This window comes from Festucalex cinctus, chromosome 9, assembly GCF_051991245.1.
Source record: "Festucalex cinctus isolate MCC-2025b chromosome 9, RoL_Fcin_1.0, whole genome shotgun sequence".
NCBI classification, from domain to species: domain Eukaryota; kingdom Metazoa; phylum Chordata; class Actinopteri; order Syngnathiformes; family Syngnathidae; genus Festucalex; species Festucalex cinctus.
This window is the reverse complement of record NC_135419.1, coordinates 11,858,817-11,882,348: the sequence shown is the minus strand read 5'-3', so window position 1 is coordinate 11,882,348 and position 23,532 is coordinate 11,858,817. Positions and strand designations below refer to the sequence as shown.

At 37.9% G+C, this 23,532-nt stretch overlaps 2 protein-coding genes and 1 long non-coding RNA gene across 3 annotated transcripts in view; 2 read left to right on the top strand and 1 right to left on the bottom strand.

Annotated features, from left to right (window-relative positions):
* Window positions 1-16,592, bottom strand: part of LOC144026359 (uncharacterized) — a 255,125-nt gene extending 238,533 nt beyond the window's left edge. Inside the window, exon 1 of the long non-coding RNA XR_013285114.1 lies at window positions 16,456-16,592. This is a non-coding gene — a long non-coding RNA (uncharacterized LOC144026359). The remainder of the gene's footprint in view (window positions 1-16,455) is intronic.
* On the top strand, window positions 1,707-21,130 carry sncb (synuclein, beta). Its single transcript, XM_077533002.1, has 6 exons — window positions 1,707-1,876; window positions 2,651-2,784; window positions 15,009-15,038; window positions 15,226-15,311; window positions 17,585-17,671; window positions 20,354-21,130. Exons 2-6 carry the CDS (start codon window positions 2,664-2,666, stop codon window positions 20,381-20,383), a joined length of 354 nt encoding a protein of 117 aa, XP_077389128.1. The 5' UTR covers window positions 1,707-1,876; window positions 2,651-2,663; the 3' UTR covers window positions 20,384-21,130.
* Window positions 21,131-21,386: 256 nt separating this feature from the next.
* Window positions 21,387-23,483, top strand: adirf (adipogenesis regulatory factor). Its single transcript, XM_077533003.1, has 3 exons — window positions 21,387-21,550; window positions 21,638-21,700; window positions 22,579-23,483. The coding sequence occupies exons 1-3, from the start codon at window positions 21,472-21,474 to the stop codon at window positions 22,680-22,682; spliced, it is 246 nt and encodes an 81-aa protein (XP_077389129.1). The 5' UTR covers window positions 21,387-21,471; the 3' UTR covers window positions 22,683-23,483.
* Window positions 23,484-23,532: the final 49 nt, after the last annotated feature.

Sequence of the window (23,532 nt, the reverse complement as noted above, 5' to 3'; positions counted from 1 at the left end):
AATTTTCATACTTTGGCGCAATGCTACCAAAACAATGTTACTATAGCTTCGTTAAGATTCCAAACTACCACAAAATACCTAATGAACGTGTGTGTCTTTTTCAGATCAAGGTAATTTTTATTATTGCCAGATTCTGGTGGTTTGGAGGCTGGTACAAGACAGAATGTATTCACTACAAATCAGTTTTGCAAGTGATGATATTTTACATTTATCTTAAATGAGGCCATGGATGGGGAATTCTCAGGATACCGTACATTGAATAATGTTTTCCCCACAAGACTACAAGTAGCATTCTTACAAACGACCACAAGAGGGCAACTTTAGCTCACAATTGTTAAAGACATACATTACTGTACAGTTCTTCCGCTTACATGAGTCTGAAAAAAAATCCACACGGTTAAATGGTATTTATAGTAGGCCTACTGTATTCTTAAAAGATCTCGACGGGTATCCCATTTGGGTCGCAACATCCTCGTGCCCGTGAGCGAGTTATACATTTTCAGCACCATGGACAGAGTCAAATCAACACCAAGGACAGAGTTACGACGTTTTGCTGTCCACAAGACTCCAAGAATATAATTCTTAATACCATAAGAGGATATTGTTTGACACTCAATTTAGTGAAACAGCGTTTCTCCTCACACCGTCGCTTGTCTGTATTACTCGAATGTAGGCCAACATGGCGGCCACACAGTTCTTGTTTGCCTATCTTGGCCCAGTAACGACAAAAGAGGGGGGATAGTTCAAGGAGAGCTTAGCTAGCTGGGATTTCCTAACACCCGAGGGAAGTTTGGGGCAGGAATTCGCCACCACTCGCCTATGACACCCAGGAATGCGTCACTATAAGCACGTCAAAGAGGAGTGGGGGTGGAATAGACTCATACAAAAAAAAAAAAAAAAAAAAAAAAAAACACCGCTTGTAACGTGAATCCCTACAGGAATAGCAGACCCCCGTGTGTATTGTACTTTCTCCTTGTAGACTTTAAACGCATCAATATGAAGGACACATTTGACACCTCTGACCTAGACTTACATGAAAACTTGATAGTATGTCTTACTAAGATTTTTTGATACAGAAAATTCCAGGACAAGTTGCATAATTGTCAGTGTGCAAAACGTATAAAATGTAATGTAAGATATATGTAATATAAAGTACCTTAAAAACTGGGCCTTTCTATCGTTATCTTGCAGGGGAAGAACAAAAGTCAATATAAAATGCACCCCTTATGTTAATGAAACGCTACTACCACCACCTGCACACACGATATGGACCAATCTCATGCAGGAGCACAGCTTGCCCAATGCAGATGGCATTGCTGGAAGGTTGTATCGTGGAAAAAAATACTATGCTTTGAGGTTTTGTAGCTATATTAGAAAATTTGAATAACTCCCCAGTAGCTTGTGGCATTGCATTCCAAGCACTGTTTGAGTGTAGAAATCGTCGCGCATATCCAGTAACGAAAAAGGATTTATTTGAACAAATCGACTCACACAACTAGAGCATACAGTGATCATGTGCCTATTTTCCTATAACCATCCAGACCGTTGTTATAATGAAAAAGAAAGGAATTCATCATTAGCGCGTAGAGTACATCGCGATGTCACCCTGTTTCAAGCCATTTTGCTCGCCGTAGCAGGTGACATCGAGCCGGGGGGTGATCAATATAGTGTGGGAGGCTGGCTATGAGGGTGGAGGCGTGCAGGGGGTGGGAGGGGACGGGAAGGAAGGGGTACGTGACGGTCTCAGCCGCACTGTTGGTGGAGATCATCGTGAGGAAGGCCCACCGTATCATTGCAAGATATCGCTGCTCTTAAAAACACGATAGTTCCACTCGATCGACCACCAAGCGGACAAGTCGAGGCTATTTGTACATAGGTAAGGACACCTTTTGTATTCGTTAATTGGCTTATAAGTGTCATTTCTCGGTGTGTTTAGCGGCCACCGCCATTTGAAGACACCGTAGAATCGGCGTAGTGAATACTTTTTATTTCAAATGTTAGGCTGCATGTTGCTATTATAAATGCCCTCAACCGCTCACTAAATGACTGCACGTTATCAAATAATTCATCTGCAGCATACACGATGGCGTCCGATTCAAATTTAGCATATTCAATTTGTGCGCAAATTGGTGCAATCTATGGTGTTATCCTCCATGTGTGTTTAATTAACACCGTGATGCGTGTAGAAATTGAAGTGCTCCCATCCCCCAGTAATAAATGCCACCTCCATGAATATGCTGTGTAGTCACCATTAAAAAAAAAAAAAAAAAGCCCGGGTTTGTTCCCAGGCATGCATCTCCCCACTACTGAGCGTAGCATTACAAGTGAGCAATAATTAATGACCTCCTCCACAATTAACCATTTCATTGAAATCTTTTCGCTCTTCAATATTTAATGCACGGGGGAGGATGTTGAAAAGGGCCGTGAATGCATGAGTGAACACAGTGGCTATATTCCTACAAGCCTGTTGGCCGGACTGCAGCTGTCAGGATCCACCACAGGGGGCGTTGCAGCTCCCATTTCCCCATCATGGACACCACTGCATGTTATCAATGAATACATTGAGTATAGTTAACTATTTCAGTGGCTGGTTAGTATGAAACACTTAACATGGTTATGATTGACTACACACATGTTGCTTTGCCCACAGTTGCTCCGCCAAGATGGACGTGTTGATGAAGGGTTTGTCCAAAGCCAAGGAGGGTGTGGCTGTGGCTGCAGAGAAGACCAAGGAAGGAGTTGCCGTGGCGGCTGAGAAGACTAAAGAAGGAGTTATGTTCGTAGGTAAGATGATCCCAAATCTGGAATTGACATCCACTGTAGGGAAATTGATATCCCCTTTGCTATGTTAATATGAACTATTATATAAAACACATTATGTTAACGTGTACGTAAAAGATGCACCCACCGGGTTAAAGAGAGAGAAAAAAAAAAAAAAAAGTGTTTTTTGCCGCATTAAGTCTATTACACATCCCGCAAGACACATGATCAATACGCGTGTTTAAATGTATGCAGATCGATGCACTGTGCCATTAATTACCGAGGCAATTTCAACAACCAGCTACTAAATAGCATCAATATCAGCAGTTGTAAGATATAGTGCACTGTGGTGAGGAGTAATTGTAGCTGATACGATGCTCTGAATGTCCTTATGGCCTCTCGCCTCACTTGACAGAGCTACAAGCAGGAGATGGGGTGGGGGTGGGGAAGCACGTGCCACATGTCTATGTGCACTTGATGGCAGGCAAAGCCAATGAGCGAGCGAAATGAATGTACAGTATACATTCAGTACAGTATACTGTTTAGAGAATTATTGCATGCAAAATGCAAAAAAAAAAAAAAAAAAAGTAACTTGTGTAGTAACTCTTATGACGTAGCAGATGCCTGGGAAAAAAGCAAACTGAAATTATGCTCATTTGGGAGATGTGCGTCAGTTAAAGAGTCAGACTACACAAAACATACATTTCTTCTGATTTGGCCATATTACTGGGCAGCCAGTAAAGAGAGATATGTATATGCAGTGCAGATCCATTTTTGTTTATTTTCATCCTTTTTTACTGATTTTGAGTCTCCCGGTGGTCCTGTAGTTCAACCTTTCCATTTTCTGTCACTTTAGAGGCGCATTTCCTTAAATATTGTTCTAGTCTTGAATTGCACACCTTCAGGTACAGTATATCCCCCTTTGTGAGAGGGCCCAAAATGGAAACCCCTGGTGGTTGCCATCACTGATGCGATCACACTCCATACATGTGCATTCACACATTATTGCGGAGACAAAAGTAGAAGTTGTCAGATGTATCTCCGCAATGAGATCTTAGCTGAAATCCAATTACTAGTGTGCTTGTCACTCATCATGAGCCGCAAACATGTCAGGCGGCAGTCAAAATGCTTGCTGGCTCCTTTTCACATCCTCCAGAGTCGTCTATGCTTGTTGCTGAACACAAAATGTAACACAGCAGCGTAGTGTTTGTGCTTCTGCATCCTGTTGTTGGTGACGCTGTACTACAGTAATTCTCAACCAATCTTCATTTGTCTAAACCATTAATGTAAAGTGACAGCCAGAATAATTAAATGCTGGTCTATTAGATGGCAGAAGCCAAGGTACAATACAGTAAGCCTACGTATCCACCTGTTGCCATTCGTAGAGCAGAAGTCTTCCTGTATGTTACATATTAAACATTGATTATACATATGCACAATCAAATGATATGATTTTTTAAGCAATGTATATTATCACAGTTGATCAGTATCCATAGACAGTGTTGGTGAAGTAACAATTTGCCCCATCACCTTGTAGTTGTGTAAAACTGCATTAACTCATATAAAGTAAGAGTGTTTACAATGTTTCGGTTATCTTGTTTGACCCTAGTGAGGATAAGTGCTACAAGTAATGGATGGATGGATATATACAGTATCTTACAAAAGAAAGCACACCCCTCACATTTCTGCAGATATATAAACTTTCATGAGACAACACTGATTAAATTACATTTTGACACAATGAAAAGTGTATATCTTATATAATAAACTTATTGCTCTCTCAAAATACAGCCATTAGTAGCAAAATCTCTGGCAACAAAAGTGAGTCCACCCCTAACTAAAAATGTGAGGGTTGTACTTTAGTAGATAGACAGACAGACAGACAGACAGACATCCATTTTCTTGACTGCTTATTCCTCACAAGGGTCGCGGGGGGTGCTGGCGCCTATCTCAGCTAGCTCTGGGCAGTAGGCGGGGGGGACACCCTGGACTGGTTGCCAGCCAATCGCAGGGCTAGATAGATATCAAAAGAAGCTAAAGATTACGTATACTAACCTAATAACTGTGGAGCTCTTCTTATTTATGTGGGGTATGTATTTCGGGCAAAACCGCAAAACACAACAGAGTTTGCCTTCTCTAGCAATAGCCATCATTTATGGGAGTGTAGTAGTAATTCTTCCAGCACAGTCCACTTGTGTGTTGTTTTCACATGGATGCGTTTCCTCGATTTAGGTTTGCTCCGAGGCTGCCGTTTGTAGAAAGCTTCATCATTTGACTTCTCCTCCGCTGCCTTTCAATGGTCCTCAGGGACCAATAATGCATGTGGATGTTACCTAGTTACTTCCAGAGCCCCCGTGAGATCAGATTCAGGACCACTGGGCATATACTGGAGTAGATTGGCCAAATAGCTAAGTGAAGTAAAGTGCTGATGGATGAGAGCTGCCAAAAGGTCAAACAATTGAACAATGATGTGGTTGTATTTCAAACCCGCAGTAAAGTTGATTAAGTCTCTTAAATAAATTGCTCCCTGGTGCCTTCATATCTGTGGCCAGTTTGGAGATGTGAGCTATGTGGGAGTCTTTAAATATCTGTGAAACTAATCATTACATGGCCCAGTACTTTCACAGACAGCTTATAATTACAGGAGTGGAACAACCCGAAACTGCTGCCACTAGTTGTTACAAGGTTTTAATGGCCTACCATGTCAGGTTAGGATCTGCCCATTGTTCTTAATACCACATGGCAGTTTCATGCATCACGCTTATCTCATGTTTAAAAATCCACTTCCGTCATAACGTAAGCAGACATACAAATAACGAGAAACAATTGTGATATGATGTGAGGGAATTGCATTGTGATAATCACTTTAAAAAATTTGATTTGTATTAAAACAGAATCAGATAACGTGAACTGCATCATATGCCCCCCCACGCCGTGACAATGAGGCACTCTAAAGCGGCCTTATGCTGACAGTTTTCCCATTCCCTCTTCCACCCTCTCAACGTGATGTGTCAACAACGAGGCGCTCTAAAGCATCCACCACAACCTGGGTCCAAATGTTGGCTTTCAAGTCAGCCCCCTTCCTTGCTATTCTGCCTTTTTCTGTGTTACGTGCACACACTCATGGCCATACAATGATGCGCTCTAAACCGTCCACCACACCAGCCTGAAGCCTCAGTCGACGTGCTGGCTTTCAAGTCACCCCCCCCCCACACACATTCCTTGCCATTTCACCTTTCTCTGTGTGTAATGCGCACACTCATGGCAGTCAACAAGGCTCTCTAAAGCGACCACACAAGCCAGCTATCAGAAGGGAAGATGCATTTTGGAGTTCTAGGCATAGCAGTCTCGCTAACTGCATGCCGTAATTACGCTGGATAACTACTAATCTTAACAAAGGCACAAAAGTTCTTATATAATGAGAGAGGGGCGACTCATGTCAAGACTCAAAAACAAATGTACAGTATTTAGAAACAAATTTCTAAATCACTTCTTGAATCTTGGTCTGAATTAAAATCACATTTAGCTAAATATTTTAGTGCACCATATATTTGGCATATTTTCTGCTCTTCTGTAGTATCTTATTCCATTTTGGGTATGACACATGCAGTGATCCTTATGTTTCTGGAAAATAATCAACTTCTAATAAAATATAGTGATAACGTTTTATACAGTGTCCTACCCACTTCTTGCTAGACTATCATTATACATCAGGAAATGAAAGTCTGCCGGGACTGACTGTTTGGTTTCAGGCGGGCTGTTGCAATTTTGGACTAAGAACCAGACAATATCACATTTACACTGCAGCTCAAGCTCCTTTAGGGCTTTGAAAAATTGTTACTCTGGTCATGGTGAAGACACAAGCTTGTCATTCTGAGGTGGTCTGATATAAGTGACCTTTCACTCATCTTGGAATAGATTTTTCTAGAGTGGTCAGAAGGAAACATCCAGAAGGGAAGCTGTTAGGGTTATTATGTATATGTTATTTCATATTTTCTCTTTCATTACCTAGAGTTAGTTGTAAACTATGTATTTAGTATTTCACTGTGTATTCAGTATTTCACTATGAGTTTGTAGCTGCTGCATGTGTATTCAACCTGAAGACACCTGGAATGCGGGAATGAAGAACAACAGACTTCCAGGATTAGTGGTTGTAAAAGTTTATGGTTAAAGGATGTCCTCTGTATTTTACGACTGCTGGAGTTGCTTATCACATTGCTGTTATTTCCTATTTCCCTTAGAGGCAAGTGTATGGCCTATTGTGTCTGTTAGGGAATCCCAAATAAAAGAGGAGAAGTAGGGAGTTGTGTCAGAAGGGGCTGGGAGCTTGTGATCTGCGCACAACTCTCTGTCAGCTTCTCCTCGCGAGTAATCAAATCCTTGTGTCTTCTCATTCTTTCTTCTATGTATTTTAAATGTTGCAGGTCTTGACTTGACATTAATTTGGTCCTTTCGAGCCGGATCCCAAGACGCCTAAAGGATTCCAGTTGCAGAGTCGACCTCCAGCAAGACCGTGGCCACGGCAAATACTACCCTTTTCCGGGACTGGATTTCGTCTCTGTGACTGGGATCTGGAAGGCTGACGGGAATCCAAAGGACGAGAAGACATCTAGGTGAGAAAAAGTTTACTTTCCGGGGGAAAGTGTGAGTGAAAAAGATTGCGCGAAGGTACAGACGCAATAGTGAGTAAAACCTTGTGAATACTAGTCAATGGCAAGTAAAGGGAACGGAGCCCGGTAACGTCCGTGAAGTGAAGGGAACGGAGCCCAGTAACGTCCGTGTAAAGAGGAAAAACCTTGTGAATACTAGTCAATGGCAAGTAAAGGGAACGGAGCAGAGTAACGTCCGTGTAAAGAGACGATGCCGGAGTCGTGTACGTACTTAAATTCCGTGAAACGCAGAAAATAAAAGGGCCTTGTGTGAATGTGTGAAGTGAATGGAAGTATTGTGTCACTTGATACTTACTTCATTTTAAACAAACAGGATTGTAAGTGACAACTCATTGTGGAAGCAAAGGCAAGAATTCTCCGCCCTGTTGGGTAGAAGCTTGAGAATTACCACAGTGAGAAATTTATTGTCACCCTGTTATTTGAACATCAGTCCCTAGGAAACTCTAGGTTCACGGACTGTACCAAATTCATATAAAATGGGGGAAAATAAACAGTAAAAGTGAGCTACAAGATGAACTATCCAGTAAGGATTGGATGTTCATAGAAAAATTAGATCCATCTAAAATATAGCATTTAAATACGTGGATTACAAGATATACTTTTGCTGGCCAGCTTAATTTACAATAGTAAAAATAATAAGAATAATAATGGTAATCCACTACAATATGAAATAAGGAATAAAATGAAATGGAAAGTTGGAGCTTTAACAGCCTAATGATATCGAGGCATACGTGTATTGTCTGTAAAAGTATATGTGTGTGGCTTCTCATTGTGTTTGTCTCTGTGAGCTCTTGTATGTGTCTGTGTGTCATATTGTCTAAAGATGACGGCTAAAAGGGTTTAAATCGTGTATAAGGGGTTGTTAGATCGTGTCTAACATAACTATGTTAAAACGGTGAAATTGAGAAATTTTGGTCTGTATCAAATATGAGGTGCGTGGACCAAAAAGTGGTCCCAGAAGGGGTCATCACCCGGTCCTCAGGTGAAAATTGTGTATTTTTGTTTTTGGATGGTAAAGCTAATTGTTTGAGAGTGAGTTAAGTAGGTGATTGATGACAAGTTGTTGAACTTCTGACAGGAAAAAAAAAAAAAAATCCTTTTTGTTGGATTGATTTGAGCATGGGAAATGATAAAAGTAAGAGAGAAACACGAAAGTAGAATTGATTATGGTAGAATTAGAACAACTGGACAAAGAGAAGATGAATTAGTGGATGATTGTAAGTGGGATTTGTGAAGTGTTTAGAACAAGTTGTGGTGGTGTAGATGATGATGATAAGACAGGAAGGAAGTGTAATGTTAGAGGACACTGAGTTAAGAAATTACCCTCAAAAGTATAAAATAGATAGTTTAAAATGATTAGAGGAGTTAGAAAAGAAAAAACGGTAAAGGACTGCTGTGTTAGTCATATAAATGAACTAATATGATTTCTATGGAAAATTGACAGTGATAGGAAGCAATGTAAGTAATTGATTACACAATTATACAATTTATATTCTAGGTTTAAATGACAATTAAAAATTGTGATCAGATGACAGGCAAAATGTGTAGTTGTGATGATTATTTAGGTGAATGATTCTTTAAAAAAAAAATAAAAATAAAAATCAATAACTTTCGGAAGAAGAAGGTGTTATAACTGAATTTAATAACTGAGAAGATTTTTGGTTATTATTGGATTAATAACTGAGTGGTACAGATAATGGGTCAGATTTCAAATATCACTATATTTGATATGTAGTGAAGGAATGATTTAATGTTAAGCAATAAACATATTCATTTTTTTTTATACCTAATATTATGCTACCTCACTACATTAGGTGGCTGTGGATCTCTGATAGTTGGTTGAAAGTTTGAATGTTGATAAAATTAAATAAAATGGATAGATTTCCAGATAAGTTAAAAGATTGACAGGGGGTGGTAAAATTACGACTCAGGCGCAGAGATAAGAATTGACCTAAGGTATTTATGGACATAAAACACCTCATTTTGAGGGAGAAGCAAGGGCTATAAAAGGAAATAAAATAAAAGCTCTCCAAAAGAGAGGATAGCTAACAGGCCACAGAAAAGTCACTTTTAAACTGAAACTATACCGTGCCTATGAAAATGTACGAATAAAAGTTTACACAGAAGACAAATGACAATAAGGCTGAGTAATTAAATTAGAAACATTTGGCACAAGACATGAAGTGGGGTGGTGCAGTCTGACCCTACAGAGAGCGTGACTCTCCTCCACTTTTTGTGAACAAGGATTTAACAAGTCTCTCCTTGCTGTGAAAGATTTATGATTGAAGTGGAACATTCCTATCTGTAAAGAGGCAGATCAATTCTTGATTACAGACTTTGGTTAGAAGAGTATGTTTAAATTATGGTAATGAACCCTCTAATGAGTGTATAAAGTTAAGGCAAATGATATAGATTATTTGATAAATAATGCAAATCTAGTCTACTAAATACTAGTTTAAAGAAATTTGAAACTTTGAATTAAGTAAGTAATGATAGTTTTCAGCTATGACTATATTGTAAAGTGTGTAGAGGCACCATTTGTCAAATGGCCAAATGGGGAAGGCCTTGATATCACACTGATAATAGAAGCTTCTATAGTGAAATGCAATGACTTCATGACTTTCTAACAGAGTAAGACAGGAAGTAATTTAAACCTTGTTGACTGAATTTGAAAATACTTACTAGGAGTTAAATGTTCTAAAAATTCATTACTGTGGTGTTTACATTTACTAATAGATTTGGTGTGACTCATGCAGATCCAGATTAGAGAACAACATAAAATTGTAAGAAAGAGCCTTTACAATGTTGTTTTGAATATAGTCCTAAAGTTTGTATAAAAGATTGGTTACACGGAGGAATGTTTTCTTAATTGAATTCTGTTTTCGCTCCTGCTGTGATTGAGTGTGAAATCTAACAAATTCTCCCTCACCAGAACCTGATACGTAAAATAGGCATTGAAGGGAAAAGATTATTAAAATGGTTTAGAAGGCAAACCTTTTATTAGTGGTGAGTTATTTAAAATAAATAAATAGCTGAGATATGTATTTGATTAAGAAGAAAAAAATGGCATTTATAATTGAATTTGAATGTTCTTAAAAGAGCACAATTATTAATAGTTGCTTTTCCACCAACAAGCCCAGGATCTTTGAGTTCTGGGTAAAGTGAGTTTTTGGTTGTAAAAGTTCAGCAGGGAATTTAGAATTGTGTTTTTACAGTGTCTTAGAGTTCTCTGTAATTAATTTAAATGAGTTTGATTGAGACGAGCTGCTGTAAAAATACTGACCCCTCAAAGTAACCACCCTAGGTTAGCGAGACCCTGCTGCCGAGATAGTACTTGGATGCCCCATGAGGAATTTTTATTGCCCTGGTAATTGTTGTTGGTGGAAAAACGGCCATTTATTTGAACAAGGTGAACATAAAAACAAAGATGAAACGAAACCAGTAAGCAGAATTATATTAAATTGGATTAGACCTAGTCTTGGTGTCTACATTAGATGGCAACATGGTAATAAAAAGATAAGTTGAGTAGAAAAAGGGATATCGCTATGTGAAAGGTGTAGGATCTTTGCATTTTTACGACGTAGTCTATATCCTAAATAAATTCTTAAATGATAGCTGACGCCTTACTACAAAAAGTGAGGGAACTGATTGTAAAGAAGGGAGATGATAAGCTATGTCACTCTGAGCATAAATGTGAGAACGAAAACAATGCCACACCTACGAGTGTCACAGTTGACTGACTACCTGTAAACTGATGATGAGTTTGATACAGTGACACTGCATATAACAATTATGGCAGAACAAATAGAGATGACAGAACTTTTGTTTTTCTTTAAAACTAAATAGGAAGAACTGTTTAACCTGCTTCCTTATGAATTCATTCATTCATTCATTCATTCATTCTGATGTTGGGTTTCTTGACAACATGTAAGTAAGTGGAAATCAGAGCAAACAGATCAGATATCATCTATGCTAAAGATGATTTATTTGAGTAAAATGCTGAATTGGAGATAAATTAGACTAGTGATTAAGGACTCGCAAAGGGCAGGTGTGCTGATTGAAAATACTAAACATACGAACTGGAAATACATTATTAGATCATTTGGATTCTTGATGAAAATTTGAGGAATGAATAAGTACTATAACAGTATACCCAAATTGTATATTCTGGTCTAAATTTGCACTGGAAGGGAAATATACATACATATATATATATATTATTACTACAAGGATATTGTGAATGTCCCACAATACCCTCTCAAGCAATTCGAAATTGTTTGGGTACATTTGGGAAGTCAGATTTTGACTTGCATGGACAAAATTCTTTTATGGCATGATAGAAAATTGAGCTGTGAAATGAAAACCAGCAACAACTTAAAAGTAAGAAGAAATTGGAGAATGATGTAAATAAAGGTGTATTACACTTTTGTGCAACAAGGGTGTAATATTTAGATGTTGTTTAGATGTTTTGATTGTAAAGTGGTTATGATGGAGACCCAATGATAAACAAAGTTATTTTGTCGGTCCTAAGATTTGAAACAAATTACAAAATGATATCTTAAATTCCTGAGTGAAATTGTGACCTGTTATGAACTTTTGATGTTTGTGATTTATGCTGTTTTAAAACGAAAACACCCACAGGTTGATTTGGCTGTGCAATTATACATGAATTGGGTGGATGCTTAGGCTAGCAATGTTACTACTGAAATTGAATTGAGATACTGATAACAACGACAATGTTTGACAAATTTGAATAGATAGATGAATGTGAAAAATGCAGTTTGTGATTTAAATTGAACAATGATAGTAGTGGCTTCACGAAGATATTGGAAGGCCATTTGAACAGATAATTAATTGCTGACATGGTTATGAGTTTTGTTAAGAATGCATGAAGTAGAATTTAAGCCAGTATTTTATATTAATTGTTTACAAGATGATTGATATTCATGGTGGCTTTATTATTAACTACATATGGCTTTGGGAAAGATGTGTTACATTTAAACTTGATTATATGGTTGTAAACAATACAAGATGTAGTATGATACAATTAGTTTTGAAGAAATGCCAGACTACTACTATGCTATGGGTAGACTATAAAATTCTATCCGTCCAAGACATGTAAACTACAGTGTTCTTTCGCAAATTAGGGCCAGAGCGATGAAGGCTACAGGGTCCCAATTGTTTTTAAATTCCATAGTTGTTAAAAAAGAAAAAAGGTGCTGATTTTGTGGATTTTTGTACAACTGTGTAATTTTTTGGAAGAGGAAAATGACTGTATGAAGGTTAACCCACTGATATACGAGGGAACACTGTAGTGGGAAAAAAAAAAAAGGGAAAAAATGAAAACCTTTTGTAAATATTGTGAAATTATTTTAAATTGCATGCAGCATAAGATTATATGAAGTGGCTTGGACAATGATTTTGAGTTGTGAGCCATAAAGATGTCTCAAAAGGGGGGAGTTGGTAACAATGCGGCAATACCACATACAAATTTTATGTTTTTAATTTTTTAAGTTTTTATGTTTTTGGAATTTTGTTTTAGAATTTTGTTATACATGGAATTGATGTTTCTAATATTCTGGGATTTCTGTTAGTGGCTATGGATTTTATGGAATTGAACAAAAAGTAAGACAATGTCAATATTAACAAGTACTGATTGATGGTCTTAAAAAATTTAACAATGAGTTGAAATTGTTCCAGAAAAACAACTGGATGTTGTTATTATGGCAGAAGCATTGTGTGAACAGATCATGTCTCTATATGACGTACTAGTTATTTGGAGTAATGAATGAAAGTTTCTTTATGTTACATTGTTAAGGGAAAAAGAGAAAAGAGAGAAAAATACATGATCAAAGCATGGAGATAAGATAATTGATGATTAAGTAATTTGGGAAATTGTAAAAGGAACAAGACAGTTAAGCTCGTTTGAAATTTCGTCTGGTAGACCATTTAAATTTGCCTATTGTAATAACCTGTTAAGCCGTACAGATGAAAGAAATTTATTCAAGTGACTATATGAGAAGATTGTTTAAATGATAAGGAAGTGAAAATGTTTAATCAAATGCCAGATGACTCTCTATCTCAGCAGGAAGGCAAGCCTCCCATCAAGGGTAGTGACTGACTTTGATTAAAGGTCCAGCCTAAGGTGGGAAGGCCCTTGTAAGTGTTGTTGGCCCCGAAGGTTGTGAAGATCGCTGAACGACTCTCCTAGATTCACCTATCACATGGCACAAAACAGGTACCATTGACTAACAGCTTGCCAGGTTGCGGAGCGAAGCCTGACTGAAGTGAGGTCAGAGGAGAAACAAGCAGCTTGACTCGCTGTGAAAAGTCTGACCAAGTAAGTCAGTGAAGACTTTGGGAGCACATTGTTTGCTACCCTCAAAGTTCCCCCAACCGCTGTGAAGTCCAGGGCCTGTCTACTGTGCATGATGTGTCAGAAGGGACAATTCAAGGAGACGAGTCCCTTTCCTGAATCGAATGGAGAGTAAGATGCGATCAGACAGTTGGGGCTGTCTTTTTGATTTTGATGTTTGTTTTTGTGGCCATCTTGAAGAGGGAGAGAGACAGCTGGTTGAATTATTAATGCTGAGAATTACATACAGAAACATTGGACATTGCGCACACTGGATTTTAAACATTGGATAATATACATTATGATATGCTTGAGTTATTTTCAGATCCAGCCGACTATGACTAAAGATTAACATTACCTCTGAGTGTAAATGTATTTGTTTTCATAAATATGATCCTGCAGTTGAAAATCTAATTGAAGTAACTCATAGGTGATATGAGACTTTGAGCAAATATGTAATAAACAGGGGGGAATGTTAGGGTTATTATGTATATGTTATTTCATATTTTCTCTTTCATTACCTAGAGTTAGTTGTAAACTATGTATTTAGTATTTCACTGTGTATTCAGTATTTCACTATGAGTTTGTAGCTGCTGCATGTGTATTCAACCTGAAGACACCTGGAATGCGGGAATGAAGAACAACAGACTTCCAGGATTAGTGGTTGTAAAAGTTTATGGTTAAAGGATGTCCTCTGTATTTTACGACTGCTGGAGTTGCTTATCACATTGCTGTTATTTCCTATTTCCCTTAGAGGCAAGTGTATGGCCTATTGTGTCTGTTAGGGAATCCCAAATAAAAGAGGAGAAGTAGGGAGTTGTGTCAGAAGGGGCTGGGAGCTTGTGATCTGCGCACAACTCTCTGTCAGCTTCTCCTCGCGAGTAATCAAATCCTTGTGTCTTCTCATTCTTTCTTCTATGTATTTTAAATGTTGCAGGTCTTGACTTGACAGAAGCTTTCCACTGCAGGTTAAACAATCTAAATATTTATCCAATGTGACTCTCTGCCAGTTTTAAATTGGGATTGAAGAGCTACTTTTCAAAGAGAATGAATATTAATCATTCTCTCAGCTTGTCATTGCTCTACTGGACCATTTCTTAAATAATCAGGAGATACCTAACAAAGTGTCCAAAAAACAAAGGCAATTTTACAGTTGGATTAAATGACATGTTAACAGTTTAATGTGTCTAAACTATTTCTATTTCACTTTTTTTGTTAACTAGGCAACAAGGCCAAAGACAGTGTCGGCACAGGTGAGTTTTTAGTTTGATTGTTATTCCAATTGCCATAATCTGATTCAATCTTGAAAACCTCTGCTCTAAGACCTGATTGTTGTGACGTGTGCAATGGGAATCGTCATCATCATCATCATCATCCTGTACATACATCTTAACTTTTAAGCGGATTCTATTTTTTAACTCATCTTATCTGTGTGCATAGTGGCTGAGAAGACCACTGGAGCGATGGAGAACATTGCTGCCGCTACTGGCCTTCTGAAGAAGGACGAATTCCCATCTGACATGAACGTATGTACATTGTGCAGTTTACACACCAAGACATTATGTGATGATGTATTTTTTTTTGTATATGATAATCGTAACTCTTGACTTTAAATTTTCGAAATCAAGATCTTGCAGTTTAACACTGTCAGGCATCTCTGTTGACTCCAACAGCATTTTTGACATTGAAATATGAATCGCAATTGACTTGATCAAAGCTTTTGAAGCTGTATTTTGTCCCTTAAATCAAACACTAAACAGCACACAAAAGTGAAATAATACTATAATAAAATTATTCTATATATATATATATATATATATATATATATATATATATATATATATATATATTTATTTATTTATTTTTTTATGGACGTCTGAGTAAGTAAACACCCACAGCTTCTATATGATCTATTTCTCCATTCTCACTATACAACCTAGTTCAATCTTTTTATTCTAGATTGTTGTAACCCTCATTGCGACCCACGTCTGGAATCAATTCATGTTCACAATCACGCTGTTCTCCCTAAATGACCTCTCCATGCATGAGCGCTGTCACATGTTGACATATTATCGAGCTGTGGCTGGCTGTGAGTGAAACCGAGCTCCTCGACCTTTTCTCAGCCTTCATCCTCACAGTTGGAGCCTCTGCACTGCCGCGCGAAGATAGTCAACCTTACTGGCTTGTTTACAGTTCTGAGGGAGCAACACCTCCGCTCGTTTTTGCTTACAAATAATTTTTCGATTTGTCAATTAGAGCTCATCAGAATCTGCCTGTGTGCCAAATAAAGTGATGTTCAAAAAGAAAGTTGATTATGTTAGCTTTCACTTAGGAAGTCTGTGCAGTGGCTTCCCTTGCAGCAAGATTGAGCACATAGGATTATGGCCTGTTCCCCGACCTAATTGACTTGATTAGCTGTGGTTTAAAAATAAGAGTGGTGACCCACTAGCTTTGTATTCAGGTCTCATTGTCGCACAGCCAGTGATGCGCAAACTCCAATAGTCGCTGCTTTGTTGTTACTACTATATACTACTACTACTACTACTACTACTACGAAAGAACAGCAACAATAATAACAGATTTTATTTGTAATGTATTTCACATTTCATGGAAATCTCAAAGTGAGTACTCCACCCCTATTAACTGTTTTAGTTTAACACATCAGATTACCTTTGATTTCCTGGCACTGAATCCGAGGAAGACAGCTAGTTGTGCAAAACATTAAGTGCACTTGCAGTGAAGCAGAACAGATCTGTAGTGTACATCTCTGGCGTTGGGCCAACACCTTGTACCTCCAAAATAGTCACCTCAGGAGTCCTGAAAAATGAAACATTTCATAATCAAAGAGAGCGATGAAGGCATTTTTAACATTTTATATTGGTCAATAACTTGAAACTGACCAATAGTATAGATTTAAAAAAAAAAAAAAAAAAAAAAAAAAAATTACCAAATTGTGACTTAAGATGTTCCAGACCAATGCCAGCAATATGTAAATGTTGCCATTACAAAAATTATATTGTAGTTTTTTTGTGATGATAGTTTATAGTGGGGACCGACCAGCTATTTGGCCGATATTAGCCTTTTTCATAGAGAAAAATAGACCACTTTGCCGTTTCTTTTCCCCCCCACAATAACAAATTAAAAAAAAAAAATAGCATTCAAACAAATATTTTTTTTAAGTCGGCTAATTTTTGCCAGCTACATGCTTTTCCTGTATTTAATATCTTTGTTGTTGAAAGCGTTATGGGACCTCCCCCCCCCAAATTTAAAAAAATAAAAAAATAAAAACATTTAGTGATTTTAGTAACTATATACATTTTTAAATTAATCGGCTGATGCATCATTATCGTAATTTTATTCTGGCATATATCTGCAATGCATCGACCTATAAAAATCCATATGTGTCAGCTCCTTTTTTATAGCAACGTAGAGCTGTTCTGCATCTTTCGAACAGCATAATTTGCCTCTCACGTCGCTAAATGAGGTTGCCAAAATGTCATAAAAAGCTCTCAGTATGTTGCCGTGTTCACCACAAGCTACAATATAGAGACATTGATCCTAGTTTTTAATTTTGATATACAGAAGTACTGCATGTCAACTTTAGCGTAAATGGCAGTCTAACTGTGCATAGGTGGAGTTATCTTTCTTTTGGTACTTTCATAGATAATAGATGTGCGCAAATACAAAGTGGCATTTATGCCGTTGTGGGAATGAATCGGCCTATACAATAGTTTGGGTATGTCTGTTCAGTCCTCCATATTTTCAGCCTTCATATTTGTTTTCTCTCTGTGCCACGCAGCCTGAGGAGTACGGGCAGGAGGCCACGGAGGGCCAGTCAGAGGGAATGCTGGAGCCAGAAGGAGAGCCATATGATGACTCCCAGCAGGTGATCAGCTTGCAACAAAAAAACAAAAAAAATTCACACATCTTATGCATCACACTGTGCAGCCCTATGTATTTTTTTTAAGTTTGCAGGCTTTTTGAAACACTAAAACATTTTGCTTTAACAAATCAGAATTGAATCAATTAACTGTTCATATCAGAGAGGTCCGTCAGTATTCAATGACGCCATACATTAGTGTATATTTGCCGTGTTCGTACTTTCTTTTCATCCACAGGCTAGACTGTAGATAATACCCATTCAGGGGCTTAGCGAGAACTTTTTCAGTGGATTGGCCTTAAGATGATGTGCACACATGCACATGTTCATACATGCTTGGCTGTAACACGCACAAGGCAGGGAAGTCATTGTTTATCGTACAAGCTGCAATCAAGATTTTATGAAATAAAATGCACAACACACTCATAATACAAGCAGGAACAGCTCTAAGTAAAAAGAAACATTTTGGTGACCTTAAATTAGTAGTTAATGCCAATTTCTTTACTACTTTTGTGTACTACAGAGTACTTCTATCGCATGCACTGATTAGCTAGCTAACAGCCAAACAAAATGATCAATTATAAAACGGCAGATGCCATTTTGCATATTGGCAATATCATATCTAAGAAGCACAATGACAAAATTTGTTCATGCTTGTAGGCTATTATGCGTGTTGGAGAAGATAGGTATAGAAGTTGAATAATGCTTACTATAAAGCGTCCAATATTTCACTGTTATCAAAGCGCCACCATGTAGATTCGCCCCTGTACCAATATAATTCAGCATAATTTTGAGTCACGCTGTCTTGAATTGTTGATTACAATCATACTGAGAGGTGTTTATGCTTTAGTTACCTCACTTAGCTTAGAGGGATCAAATATTTTAAACACCCCGGAGTATGACTCACAGCCTTGTTAAATTAGACTTAGAACTCTGTCAATATAAATTATTATTATCTCTTAAAAGGCAAAATGTTTTCCTGTGGCTCACTTGCTTGCGCAATAAACAAACCTACAGGGTTGTGTGGGACAGCACAGAGCAAGTGTGACACAAATGGTTTATTTTTAGAAATTACCAGCCCAGGAAGAGAACCACTATCCTGAATATATTGCTATGAAATCCATTTACATTTATTTCACACAATTTTCCAGTGTCTTACTTGAATTGCATTGTTGAAAATGGAAAGAAATGTTTTCTGTTTAGCATTGCAGAGGATTATTATCATCATTTCACTTTCCTTATCCTTTGTATTTTAGATTAAAATATTAATCTTTATCTTCTTCAATCTAATTTGTCATGTTTCCCTTTTCTTTGCCATTTCTTCCACATGACTGCATCAGTCAGTCAAATGAACAAAACTGCATTTTTCATAATTCACGTTTCTGCCAGGCAGCGGCTCATCCCATCCATGTTCTCCTCTTCCTCCTCCTGCATGTCCTTCCCTTCCCCCATCCCTCTACACTCAGCAGTGCACACGCTCGTGGTCTGAATGGGTGTGGTGATGACGTCCACAGCCTTAGTGCATTGTGGGTAACGTCAGGGTCTCCCTGCATTGCTGTAAATGTGGAGTTTGGTGCGGAGAGAATTTGCTTTAAGCCTCTCTCTGGCTGGATTGATGGAAAAACCCCTTCTGTTAATTTTAATGTAGACATCAAATGACCCGGGAGTATTACACAGCCTGTGAATTTAAGGTTGTCATAATGTGAGGAGGCGTGAGCAGATAGAAGGATGCTGGGGATGATGAGCTCACGACTCGCCCTTGAAGCTCTTGCATAGCCTGGTGCTGCCCTCTATAGGCTGTACAGAGACGATGAATTAAGTATAATTCATGTATTGACGTCATCTTTCAGATTTGCATGCTGGGCGACAAAACCTGAAACCCATGAGTGATATTGAATTATTTGTTATTCAACTACATAAATGGGCAAAACCAGTTTAATATCATGAACAACTGCAAACACTAATAAAGAAATTCCCTCAATTTGCATGTGAGCACGCTAAACGCCAAAAGGATGACATGGATTACATAAGAATATAATAATATTATGCAAGAGTCCTGTAGTATTTGTTGCAAAAAGGTATTCATGTTTATTCAGTATTTATTTTAATGTTGCATTTACATTTTTTATTAGATTACATAATGCGTCTATCTTAAATAATGGAATTAAAAAATATTTTAAAATTTCTTAATAAATTAAGCATTTTACATATTCCCATACACATTTCAACATTTTTATCCCCCTGACCATCTGTCCGATTTAAAAATAAAATGTGGTCCATGAGTGCAAAAGTTATGCGTTATGGGGAATGCTGTTGTCAATGAGTTCACAATGAAGTCATATTGAAGAATTGAGTGATGTCACTTTTGTTTAGAGCCAGCAAAGGAACTGGGAAATAAATAAATGGAGCTAGCGTTTGTCAAAATATCATAGCATATAATATCACAATTCCCAGACAGTGCCGTCACCAGTGTTGGAATCCGAGAAATCTGATTGGACACATAACTATGTTATGACGTCCTTGCTATACTCAGTGTTCCATACACAAGTCTATGATTCATTCTATAATTCGTAATTATTGTATCTGACAACAAAAAAACTTGGTAATGGCAGAATGAGGAATTGTCTTGGATATACAGTTCGGCAATTGTACCCAGTTCATCACATTTCATGTTTGTTCACCCCGCAGGAGAGCCAAGACTACGAGCCAGAAGCATAAAAGCGTCCGTGCGAGCCACCATTCAACCAGCAGCACAATAATATTTATAATAATAAAGGACAAATACTATTCCAATTATTCTCCTGTTTAAAAAAAAATCTCCAAAAAGACAAAAATTCCCACTGAAAAATGTTCTTCCGTCAAGAAAAATCTTTTATTATATATTGTAAATGTTATTAATGTAATGTGTTGGGTGTCGGTATATATTGAGCTGTAGGATCGCCCTTCACTGTCTCATTTCCTTGATTCCCTCCCAATGAAATGAGACCAGGAGCAGGGCTTGTGAATGTGTACTTTGTGTGTATATGTATTTAGAAATTGTGTAATAGATGTTCATCAACTTCCAATGAGACATTGGGAGCAGAAAAATGTTGTCCAAGTTGCAAGCAGATATTAATACAATGATATCCTCTTTTAAGTGTCGATGATGCCTGTTTGTGTTTTGTTTTTTTTTTGTTTTTTTCTTGCATTTCCTTTTGGAACTTTTTTGAATGTTTTTAAAGTAAGAGTTTTTTTGGTTTATTTTTTACTTTGTAACTTTCTAGTTGCTCGTGAAATCATTCCAGTAAACTATCTGTTGGACATGGACAGTATACATGTTTGTGTGTGGGCGTGTTTGTGTGTACTGACGATTTTAAACAACTTAAAGTCAATATATTATGTCTTGAAATCATAATGGTTGTCATATCAAAAATGTGCTTTAAATTGCAGGACTTGTCAATAAAAAGGTTTATGTGTTAAGCCAGACATGCAAATCCTCTTTAAATAAAAAAAATTAAAAAAAAATAAAAAAAGTGGAAAAAAGAATTTGCTTTGATTGATTTTGATTTCTCCTGTAACCAATTTGCTTATTGAATTAGGGCCTGTCAGACGGGTCAGGATGTTTAGAATTTGCTGCGATGGCTCTTGGCACAACTGCCAGGATGCCAGTCTGACAGGGCCTCTTTGAGGTGTTTTGTCCGGGTTAATCCGACTGGAACGTGCAGGCTCACCAGTGTCTGGCTCGAACCGAGGGTATTAAACGGCGGCTCGGGCTGCAGTCTGCTCAGACCCATTCAGTGGACCCCGCAGGGACCAACAGTGGCGCCATGGCCTCGCTGAAAAAGTCCTTTGAGGGCCTAAAAGGCAGCAGCCATTCCGCTGTCAAAGGGGTCACGGAAACTGCAGGTAACTCGGCTCATACAATGACGTCACTTGTATTTTTTTATTTTTTTTTTAATAAATACATTTCACAGAGTAACATTGTGTTCTCAGTGCAGGCAGCTCAGGAAGCTGTGCAGCAGGTGGCAGACTCATCCAAAGAAACAGCCAATGCAGGTAATCAGACACACTGCAACAGCTTGACTCTAGTGTAATGTGGATAGCATTTTGAAAACGACCCCAGTTAGGCAATTGGAATTGGCCTTCGTAAAAGTATTGTGTCTATATAATATATTGAATTTATGTATTTTATTTGTCACAAATGATAATGTAATAATATGTTTGCTAGGTTGGGTACTTTGGTTATGTAATTTAGTATGACAAAGTGAAGTTCTAGCAAGCCACAAGGTAGCAATATTGTATGTGTAGCTTTGCGTGAATAACGTAAACATTTTATAAATTGCAGTATGAAGAAAGAATGTTTTAGAAAGGAGAAGTCAGGTTAAAAAAAATCTTTACAATATGTTCTATGCACCCACACTAGTCTAAACATGCCATTATGATTAATAATGCATTTATGAAATATGAATGAGGAATAAAAATCCACCTGTTTGAACCCATCTCAACCCATTTTGCCACTTACTGTGGACTGAAAAAGACATCACAGTGCCTTATAAGGACTCAGGTAACGTCGACCAATGCCAGCTCACCTGTTCGTAAGCTAGGCGTGATGGTGTCATTTTCAGTCAAGTGGCAAAATGGCTGCCCCTAAAATGGATTAAAACGGGGGGATTTTTCTGCTGAATTTATATTACACAAACACATTATTACATCACAATATCGCATTTAGGCTAGTGCTGGCACAAAGAACCTATTGAAAAGGACATTTTTGACTCGACTTCCCATTTAAGACCTGGAAAGGACAGAGGCGATCATAGGAAATGTTTATTACTAACTAAATTAAACTTAAGCATGGAAAATATTTTAACTAGCAAATGCTGGTAACATGTTGATCTTATCTGAAATGTGTCCTATTATTCTCTAAATGGATGCAGTTGCTCAAGAGGCCAGCAAGCAGAGCCAAGCAGCCATAGGCAAAGCTGCCGACAAGGCCACAGAGGCCATCAAGGAGTTAGGACAGAAACGAGAGACCAAATGATTCCTTCGTTCATCTTGCTAAGTCTGAAGCCAGACCATCATCATCATCATCATCATCATCATCCTGAACAGGTTTCAGACAAGTAACTACGCAGAAATGGGATCAACAACACTTAACTAACATTCCAAAAAAAAATGCATTTTTTTCCTTCCTCACTTGATTCTACCTGTTTTCTAACCATATTTTGTATGTATGACTATTTTGAGAAATAAAAACAAATATATTTCTCTTTTATTTTCTATTTGTATGTACAGATAACATTGTGGCAGGTTGTCATTGATAAATCATTATAAGCAACAATTACTGATAAGATGGCCTTTGGCAGTCTCATGAGTGTGTTGGCTTACCTTGGCCCTCGGCAGCACACCTCCTTCCATCACACTACGTGGTTGCTGGGCAACAGAACTCCGCGGGGGCCAGGGATTGGTGGAGGCCTTTGAATTAGTGGTAAGAATACTTCAGCCAGCACACCGTGTTCAAGCCGAGCTGCTTACTATTCTTATCCATCAGGAAATTGAAGACCTGAAAATTAGGGAAATGTAAATATGTAACCTGTACACTCAAGGAGCAGATTTAGTGAGGCTTTTAAAGTGTTAAATAGGAGAGCATGGATGGTGTATAAAAGACACAGTGGTGTGCGAGCGTTTATGTGTGGGTGGCTTCTTTCAGCCTCCTTCAGGCTCTAACCTCCTTTTCTGTGCAACACAGCAATGTCAACAATATTTAACTAGAACCTGCTTTGAATTCATCTTGTAACGAGTATGTCAAAAGCAATATTAAATTTGCAGAGAAAATTTGTCATCTTGTGTTACATGTGCTCTTTGCAAAAACACACATAGTCCAATGTTAA